Source organism: Sardina pilchardus, chromosome 22 (assembly GCF_963854185.1).
Source record: "Sardina pilchardus chromosome 22, fSarPil1.1, whole genome shotgun sequence".
In the NCBI taxonomy this organism is placed as follows: domain Eukaryota; kingdom Metazoa; phylum Chordata; class Actinopteri; order Clupeiformes; family Clupeidae; genus Sardina; species Sardina pilchardus.
In genome coordinates this window covers 16,714,327-16,724,422 of record NC_085015.1, presented here as the reverse complement: position 1 = coordinate 16,724,422, position 10,096 = coordinate 16,714,327, and the positions used below count along the sequence as shown (strand labels likewise).

The 10,096-nt window shown below is 44.4% G+C and overlaps 1 protein-coding gene across 1 annotated transcript; it reads left to right on the top strand.

The window, feature by feature from the left end:
* Positions 1-5,355: 5,355 nt before the first annotated feature.
* syt15 (synaptotagmin XV) lies at positions 5,356-10,096 on the top strand. The gene is made up of 7 exons (XM_062527000.1): positions 5,356-5,438; positions 5,857-5,966; positions 7,235-7,527; positions 8,004-8,174; positions 8,806-8,917; positions 9,555-9,734; positions 9,948-10,096. The coding sequence occupies exons 1-7, from the start codon at positions 5,356-5,358 to the stop codon at positions 10,094-10,096; spliced, it is 1,098 nt and encodes a 365-aa protein (XP_062382984.1).

The window sequence follows — 10,096 nt, the reverse complement described above, 5'->3', positions numbered from 1 at the left end:
CTCAGAACCCCTCTCAGAAGCCCATTTGGTCTGGGTGTTGATTAACTTTTGTGTCTATATGCAAGTGTATGTGTGTGTGTGTGTGTGTGTGTGTGTGTGTGTGTGTGTGTGTGTGTGTTTGGGTTTTGGGGGGGGGGCAGATTTCAGGTGGGCCAGTAGAAAAACTAGTGAGCCGTAACTTGCCTGGCACACACACACACACACACACACACACTTTTATTAGGAGACAAAGGACGTATCTCTCCTGGGGGGCCGGAGCGGACACAACACCCCCACCCCACCCATTACCTGCCCCCCCTCACCCACTCTACAATCCCCTCAAGCGGAGTCTTGCAACAGACAGAGGATTCGCTGGCTGAAGGTCAACGTCATTGGGCTTAGCTAGACGCTAAGCTAAGCTAAGCTACGTGCACGTTGCGATGGGTGAGTTGGATCGCATGGGAAAAACGACCCCTGGGGTCACTCGGACAGTGATGCCTGACTCATGCTTGAGTGAGCTGACGTGTGTGAGAGAGGCCGTATGGAAATCCGATGACCAGTGGCTTAGTTTGGCATAATGACATAATGACTTGTGACTTGAGAACTATGCTAGCACAGCACTTGGCTCAAGCCCTAATCTAGTTTTGTTGTAGCCTTGTTCTGGCCCTGATCTGGTTTAGATCTGGTTTAAATGTGGTCCTGATACAGTTTTGATCTGTTTTTTTTTATGTGGCCCAGGTTTGGTTTAGATCTGGTTTAGATGTGGCCCTGTCCTGGTTTTAATCTGGTTTTGATGTGGTTTTGGTTTTGATCAGGTTTTAATCTGGTTTTGATGTGGTCTTGGTTTTGATCAGGTTTTGATCTGGTTTTGATCTGGTCCCGATATGGTTTTGATCAGGTTTTAATCTAGTTTTGATGTGGTCCCAATATGGTTTTGATCAGGTTCTAATCTGGTTTTGATGTGGCCCTGATCTGGTTTTGATGCGACCCTGATCGGGCCCTGATTTGACATGTGTAGGCTCCAAAACCTGATTTGGCATATGTAGGCTCCAAACCTTTTCCGCTGTGAAAAGCTTTCAGCTGTTTCTGATGTTAGTAAAGATATATTTCAACATAACATCAGTAGTTACTATTCTGTCAACTAACAAGTGCATACAAAACACTCAGTTTATACGAAACATTGTGATACAGTCATGCAGAAGAAAGACGTGCCTTAAACAAATGTCTCAAACCTTTGCACAGTACTGTGAGTTCCATAGTAGTACAGAGTTGGTATGGGCCTTGGGTGTTTGAACTACTAAAACTATAGGCTGGCACATTCAAGTATGGTAATGTGCTTCAGTTGTGGTTGTTGTGTGAGATGTTTATGTCTAGATCTCAGGAAAGCATTGCTGATAAGAGCTCATGTCAGATCAACAGTTCTGTATAATCATTTTTTGTTTGTTTGTTTGTTTTGATATATTGAAATTTTAGATTTCATTTAGATTTTTAGATTATACTTGAACTAACTGAACTAACTCTAAATTGTGTTTCCGTTTTTTTTCTATAAATTAGAGGAAAAATAAACTTTTTCATATTCTATTATCTACTTGCAGTGATGGGTTGTGATGTTCCCTGGATCAAGTTATTGATTGAAAAACAACAGTGCAATAACCAACCCAAACTAGATGTATTGTAAAATGTGCATGCGTGTGTGTGTGTGTTTGCGTGTGGATCTGTGTGCATGTGTGTGTGTGTATGCATGCATTTGTGTCTGTGCGCATGTGTGTTTATGTGTGTGTGTGTGTGTGTGTGTGTGTGTGTGTGTGTGTGTGTGTGTGTGCATCTGTCAGAGAGAGAGACAATGTGTGTGAGATAGTCCTGCCTTGTAGCTCCTGTCATTATCCTCCTCTACCAGCAATCCTTCACTCAACAATTGTTGACCAGAAAGTCAGGAAGTTGATGATATGACTGCATAATTTTGCTTTTGTGCAACACACACACACGCACACACGCACGCACGCACGCACGCACGCACGCACACACATACACACACACACACACACACAGACAGACAGACAGACAGACAGACAGACAGACAGACAGACACACACACACACACACACACACACAGGTGGACCTAGACTAACTCCACCACTATAGCTTTACAGGTCTATCTAAAACGTGTTTGGCTGTAACCAGCTAATTTCGAGGTGTGTGTGTGTGTGTGTGTGTGTGTGTGGGTGTGCGCGTGCACGTGTGCATGTGCGTGTGTGTGTGTGTGTGTGTGTGTGTGTGTGTGTGTGTGTGTGTATGTGTGTGTGTGTGTGTGTGTGTGTGTGTGTGTGTGTGTGTGTGTGTGTGTGTATGGTTGTACCCATCTAAATGTCAAGGACTCTGAAACTACACACTACTCAAATCACAGCAATGTATGCCCAATCAAAACTAATTCCTATTAATTAAATGAGCGAAGACATTTCCAGCCTTGGCAAGGTGATTTTTATGTGTGACCTGCCTTCGCTAAATTAAAAGTTGTGATTTTCCAAGGCTATAATTTATTGCCTGACCAACTCTATGTTCCCCTTCAGTAAATTTCAAAGTGCTCATAAATTTGCTGTCACTTCAAAGAGGACACTTTGGATATCAACACGAAACCAGACTCCTCCTTCAGGCCTGGACTGGAATAAGTTGAATGCATTTGCTAAGTCATTGCACTGTTCATAATATGCCATCAGTAGTAGCAGAAACGACAATAGCGCTTGCTAACTAAACCCCCAACACATGCCTTTTAAGGCTATTAAAAACCATGCAGTAGGGAGAACAACATACTGAAAGGTCATGTCTACCTGTTCCCATAACTAAATGTTTACACACTGACAGATATCTGAATGCACAGGCAGTTCTAGTCACACAATCACAAGACAATCTACTAATCTAGACATATGCTGTGAAGTCAAACTGTGTCGCAATGAAGCCAGATTACGAGAAGTTGATGTCTTGTTCTGGCTTTAAACTGAACACACAACATGACAGTCACTGTACCCGTTCACACGCTGGAGGCAGATGACAGAACCAAGTCCTAGGTCAGAAGAGCAGGCTGGTCATCTTGGTGGAGGTTCTAGGTTCTAGCCCCTCGGTTCTGCAAGAGTTTGTGTCTCTCCCAGCGGGCCTTGTCTTTAGACGCTTGGGTGGCTAGTAATCCATTCAGTGACAGCCGGTCTCAAGTGCATCAGTGTGTGTGTGTGTGTGTGTGTGTGTGTGTGTGTGTGTGTGTGTGTGTGTGTGTGTGTGCAGGGAAAACTGCTTTAAGGGCGATGGCACACCCACACTGACATGTGGAGACTGTACCAGCCAATAGGATTTAAGGCTGACAGAGTGCAAATGGACAATTACAGGCCAAGGTCATCCAACAACATTAAGTTGTATTATTTGCAGGAACTATGAATGCTGCTGATGATAATAATATTATTAATAATAATAATAAAACTGCTCACAAAAAGTAAGGAAACTTGACTTTGGCCCATTATATCTCCACTTTAATAATACCAATCACTAAAGTGTTTTATGTCATTTTCATCGTTTATTAGTCACCTTTACAGTGAGGTACAGCTTGTAAGCATTGGGCTCCCATGGAATGAGCAACACAAGCAAACGTGTATGTAGTGCCAACGAAAAATGTGCCAAAATGGTCTGTTATGCTGTTGGAATTCACCTTTGTTAAGCATTGACGATTGCACTCTCCCACAGAAATAAGGAAAACAAAACATGTTAGGCATACATTCGTTCATTTTATACTCAGTGTCAGGGTCCTCAGTAGCGTGTAGAGGATCCATATGCAGCCACAACAGCTTGGCACCTTCTTCTCATGCTGGTCACCAACCTGGCTACATTCTGCTGTGGGATGGCATTCCATTCCTCGATAAGGATCTGTTAAGTCAGCCAACCTGGTTCTGTTGGTGACTCTGGCACGTACAGCATGCCCAAGCTGATCCCACAAGTGTTCAATTGGGTTGAGGTCTGGACTCACGTCACGGCAGGCCATTCTATCCTCTCCACTCCCAAATTCTGGAGGTACTCTCTGATGATCCCAGCTCTATGGGGGCGAGCGTTATCATCCTGGAGGATGGCATTTGGTCCCATATTCTGGAGATATGGAATTGCCACTGGCTCCAGAATCTCATCCCGGTATCTAAACTCACCTGGTAGCACTTGAAGCCCAAAACGAGATGTCTGGCAGCAGAACCCTATTACTGGCCATTTTGGCACATTTTTGGTTGGCACTACTCAGACATTTGGCTGTATTGCTCATTCCATGATTGCCCTATGCTTACAAGCTATACCTCATTGTAAAGGTGACAAATCAACTATAAAAATGATATGAAACACTTTACTGGTTGGTATTACTAAAGGGGAGATATAATGGGCCAAAGTCAAGTTTCCTTACTTTTTGTGAGCGGTTTATTTTGACCATATACTGTAGGTGCAGTATATACAGACAATATCGACAGAGCCCTCAACCTCTTAAACTGTGTGTGTGTGTGTGTGTGTGTGTGTGTGTGTGTGTGTGTGTGTGTGTGTGTGTGTGTGTGTGTGTGTGTGTGTGTGTGTGTGAATGTGAGTGCACTATTGCAGCACAACAAATTGCCACATTGGGAGACAAATAAAGTAACTTACTTACTTACTTACTTACTCATAAGAGCACATGAGCAAAAGTTTCTGGTTCACACAACAAGCTTAACAAAACATTTTCTGTCATATTTCCCTTTAGGGGATCCGAATATATCTACATCTTGCTAACCATCTGTAGCCAGAAAGTTGAGGATTTGATTCCTACAGTGGCTGTGCACTATTGTGCCCTGCACAGGGGGGTTATCAGCTAAATACAGTAGTAGCCTCCGTTGTGAGTTAATGTGCTTTACACTTTCTGCACAGTCACACAGATCACTTCAAAATGTTAACTCACTGCTTTCTTATTGGGACAATAAAAGTATATTCTATTCTATTCTATTTTATTCTTTGTTCTCTCTCCTCAAGAAACATCCCAACTTCTGGCCAAAATGGCCAAAATGTGCTTATTGCCATCTACTCTGAAGTTAGATAAGAAGATGCGTACCTTTTTACCTCCGCCAAGGACCCCATCGGGGTTTGTTTGTATGTATGTTTGTTTGTTTGTTTGTTTGTCTGTTAGCAAGATAACTCAAAAACGTATGGATGGATTTCGATTACATTTTCAGGAAAGGTCTAAAATGATCCAAGGAAGAAATGATTAATGCATTTGATGCAGATGCGTTTCCTCATTTGCGCAGCAGACACTATATGGGTGGATACACTGGCACTCACTTTAGACTTTAGACTTTGCACATCAATCAAATTATGAGGTCACATGTCTTTGTACAGATGTGGTGGCAGCTGTGGCTGGAGGCGTGTCCACAGGGCTCCTCCTCCTTTTCCTGCTCGCAGTCTCCGCCTACCTGCTCTGGGTGAGGAGGAAGAGGCGGAGTCAGAATCAGGGCTGGCATCCAGAAATGGTCTCGACTCCGCCCGCTGTCCCATCATGCACCTCTCCTCTTGCTTTGAGTATGCAAACGAGCAGCCGTGGAAACAGGTGAGAAGACACAACAACAACAACAACAACAACAACAACAACAACCACAACAACGACAACAATTTAATTGTTATTAATTATACAGCGCTTTCCAAGGCACATTGTCAAAGCAGCTCGATTAAATATTTTAGCGGTTTGTACATTTGAGTTGAAATGTAATGCATAAATAAATAAATAACTACATAGATAAATAAAAAATAACACACACACTATCTCACACACTCTATTTCATGTGTGGTTTCCTCTGGCACAGCTCACGGACGATCCCCTTTTTCCTGCCTCCACGCTTTAAGAGCCGACCGCACGAGAGACTACAGGAGGAGGAGGAGGAAGAGGAGCAGGAGGAAGAGCAGGGCTCCACACAGCATCACGCACCCTGGAGCTCACGGACAGCCGGGAGTAGGTCAGAAGGGGTGGGGGGGGGGGGGGGAGGGTGGAGAAGGCCAACGCCCAATGGCGGGGTCTGACCCGTCTATGGATTTGATGCTAAATACCGTAATTTCCCGACTATTAGCCGCGGCTTATACATTGATTTTGCAAAATTTCTTCCACTATGAGGTTAAAACAGGGGGGCAGTTAATATGGTGTTACTGTAATATGGTTTTGTTTCTTTTAACTTGCATAAAACACTGTCCTGCGGCTTATACACATTGCGGTTTATATGCGGGGAATTACTGTAGATAGAACAAATTTCTATACTTTGGCGTTGGACACTGCCAGAACACTCTTTAAAAAAAGGTTCTTTGGGTGCTATATGCAGGCTTTAAAGAACTCTTAGGGGTTCCTTTGATGAACTCTTCAAAATGGTTTAAAGATTTAAACCATGTAGGGGTGCCATATATGAATCATGCAATAGAACCATTTTTGGTTCCACTGTATAGTATATGCAGTAGCACCTTTTTTCAAAGAGTGTGGGCTTTGCTTCATTAAAATATTGTAATTCACTGTTAGCTGGTCTACCTGCTTGTGTAGTGCAGTACGATCGTTACAATTGCATGCTAGTCAGCCATTCAGCCAAAGAGGACACATGTAAGTCGTCTCCTGGTTACTCTTCACTGACTCACCTATTGTGGCCAGAATTCAATTTAAACCTCTTGAAAATAATGGCTTTCTAAACTTCGGCATGTCAGACACTGGCTTGGGATATTGTGAAATCAAATTTGTGGTCATTGTGCTGCCATATTGTACTAATCTGCGTTTTATGTTTATGTATTCTCATATATTTATTTCCAATACATACATCTATTCACATTTCTCATTAATCAAAGAGAGGTCTGTTGTGTGCAGAAGATTAAATATAATATATTTCTCACCCCATTCTCCCTCTCTATCTATCTATCTGTCTGTCTGTCTGTCTGTCTATCTATCTATCTGTGTATCTGTCTATCTATCTGTTTGTCTATCTATCTATCTATCTATACGTCTGTTTGTCTATCTATCTATCTATCTATCTGTCTATCTATCTGTATGTCTGTTTGTCTATCTATCTATCTATCTATCTATCTATCTGTCTATCTATCTGTCTGTCTGTTTGTCTATCTATCTATCTATCTATCTATCTATCTGTCTATCTATCTATCTGTCTATCTGTTTGTCTCTTCCCCATTCTATGGTTCTCTCTCTCTCTCTCCCTCCTTCCTCCCTCCATCCTGTGTGTGTTTGTGTGCGGAGGGTCCGTGCCGCTGGGCATCCTGAGGCCAGACCTGTACCACGTGCCTGAGGAGCCCAGTGAGTGGGCGCCCCCTGCAGGCGGCGCGGTGCGCCTGTGGTTTGCGCTGGAGTACCAGCAGGAGCGGGAGCAGCTGGTGGTCTCGCTGCTGCGCGCCGCCAACCTGCCCGCCCGTTGCCACGGCAACGCCACGCTGGTGAGGCTGCAGCTGCTGCCCGACGACCGCCGCCACCGGCAGGCCAAGGCCAAGCGCAAAGGTCGCGACCCCAAATTCAACGACAGCTTCATTTTCCAGGTAAGGCGTGGTTATGAAATGTAAGACCACAATCACAGGAATGCCGTGGCTGTGTGGATTAGTATACTGTATTTTACTCTACAGTGTAACAATCCAGGTTACAACAGTGTACAGGTATCCTGTGGCTATGCAAAGGTGTTTAGCATATTTTAACAGGTATCTTGTGGCTGTGTGGATGAGTATATTTGAACAGGTATCCCGAAGCTGTATAAGGAGTGTTCTTTAATTGAATAGGTATCCCGTGGCTGTGTGGATGAGAGTACTGTATTGTAACAGTAGCTGTATAAAGGACTGTACTGTATTTGAACAGGTATCCAGTAGCTGTATAAAGTAGTGTACTGTATTCTAAAAGGTGTCCCGTGGCTGTGTGGATGAGTGTACTGTATTGTAAAGTAGTGTACTGTATTCTAACAGGTGTCCCTTGGCTGTGTGGATGAGTGTACTGTATTGTAAAGTAGTGTACTGTATTCTAACAGGTGTCCCTTGGCTGTGTGGATGAGTGTACTCTGAGCCTGTCGGTGCTGAGTGTGGACCGTCTGAAGAAGCATCAGCTGGTCGGCCGGGTCCTGGTGCCTCTGAGGTGGGCGGAGCTAAGGGAGGCGGCTGGGAAAGTCATTTGGAGGGACCTGGAGACCGAGAACGAACAGGTGAGCACACCTGGTTGACCAAAGCATGGGGTGCCTCTCATTTGGTGTTTTATACATCCTCCCTTCCTTCCTCGATCCTCGTCCTCACTGATGTAGATAGAGAATGATGGGGCGGCAACAATGGGATAGTCTATCCAGTGTTAGTTATAGATCAATGGGAACGCCCCTCGAGGATTGAGCATCGAGGATCGAGGAGAGTGTTTGAGAGCCACCCAGTGTGTCCTCAAGGTCCATCGTGTGAAAATGTCAGCAGTGAGATCGTATATTGCAACCAACTGAATACTATTCTCTTGCAGAAGGGAAACGGAATGTAGTTGGTATGTTTTGGGTTGGTATGTTTGAAGTTTATACAGAATAGTTTGTAATGGAATGTAAATGTGTGATTTTAGTCTGATGTTGTCAGTCAATTAAATAGGAAAAGACCTGTGTGATATACAGTAGGTCATCATCTGTTCTGTTTACAGACTTTCTTTCATTCTCTCTCTCTCTCTTCTCTCTCTCTCACACACACACACACACACACACACACACACACACACACACACACCACTCTCTCTCTCTCACAAACACACACACACACACACACACACACACACACACACACACACACACACACACACACACACGCCAGCCCTACTCGGAGCACGGAGACGTCCAGGTGTCTCTGAACTACAATGCACAGCTACAGCGCCTCACAGTGGTTGTTCTGAGGGCTCGCGGGCTGCCCATGCAAGCCGACGCAGGTGAGCTAAGCAGCTTAAGGGGTACATGACCCGGCCTTGCTAAGCTAATTTCTCCACACTCACTTTAAAAGCCTTACTATGGACAACAGAAGAAACACATGGCAGTGTGTGTGTTTGTGGTAAAGTAATGACCTGAGACTGAAAACAGGTCTCAATAATATAATTTTTGCCTACACTTCCCCCGATTGCTTTGGCTTTTGAGAGGAAGATGACAAGGAGTTTTGGAGTGTTTAGTTGGTGCTGGTAAATAAGTACACAATGTCAGTTCTAAAGGGGGGATAAGCTATAGCTTTGTTATAACTTAATAACACAGTTTAGAAATCCTTGTGATGGACCAATGACCTGTTGTGGCAAGGCCTCGTCTCCAGTCCAATTCAGGGTCTCTAAGTTTGCAAGAGTGAACACACTTGTAACAGTGACTGTACAACAGCAGTAGCAGAAGTCAGGAGCAGATGCAAGCCTAGATTTCCTCACTAATTTGATTAAAAAACTTAATCTATGTTAAATGTATTGGTTCAGTTTTCCCATTGTTTTTTTCACAGTGCACATTGAAATGTGATCACTACCTGTGGTGTTGACCCAAGTGACATCATCGTTATTAAGTGTCGCTCCTGGCCCTGTCGTCTGGTCTGAGCAGGTGTGTGTGTACAGGTGAGTCTTCAGCTGCACATGCAGGTGGTCCGCACGAAGAAGACAGCGTTGGCCAGAGGAAGTGAGCCCACCTTCAACGAGAAGCTCACCTTTAAGCTCCTCCCTCCTCAGCTGGACGAGGCCTCCCTCAGCCTGCAGGTCCAGAGGGCGAGTGCCATTGGGCCAGGTAGGTGTCAATCAGAGCACAATCACTATGGCAACACAGTCACTCACAACAACAGTCTTTGGTAATGTGGAACCTGACCTAGCAATGCATCTCATATTAACAGCGTGTTGAAGACTAACTCTGTTTCCCATGTAGATACATTTAAAGACACTTTTCCCTCGGCTAACAGTGTAGTCGACGTTGCTACATCTAACAAAAAACTTTCTTCTAAAGTTTCACTGGGAATGGTCGTCATCGGGCCTATCATGTACGCCAGGGGGCGAGAACTGGAGCACTGGAACGACATGGTCAGCAAACCTCAGGAGCTGGTTAAGCAGTGGCACGGCCTGGGTACGGGCAAGACAACGCAAACCTCAAGCTGA

Coding starts and splice junctions, on each gene's coding strand:
- syt15 (XM_062527000.1), top strand. CDS start 5,356: ATGTGGTGGCAGCTGTGGCTGGAGGCGTGTCCACAGGGCTCCTCCTCC. Junction 5,439..5,856: donor TCTCCGCCTACCTGCTCTGG/GTGAGGAGGAAG, acceptor CCACGCTTTAAG/AGCCGACCGCACGAGAGACT. Junction 7,528..8,003: donor ACGACAGCTTCATTTTCCAG/GTAAGGCGTGGT, acceptor GTATTCTAACAG/GTGTCCCTTGGCTGTGTGGA.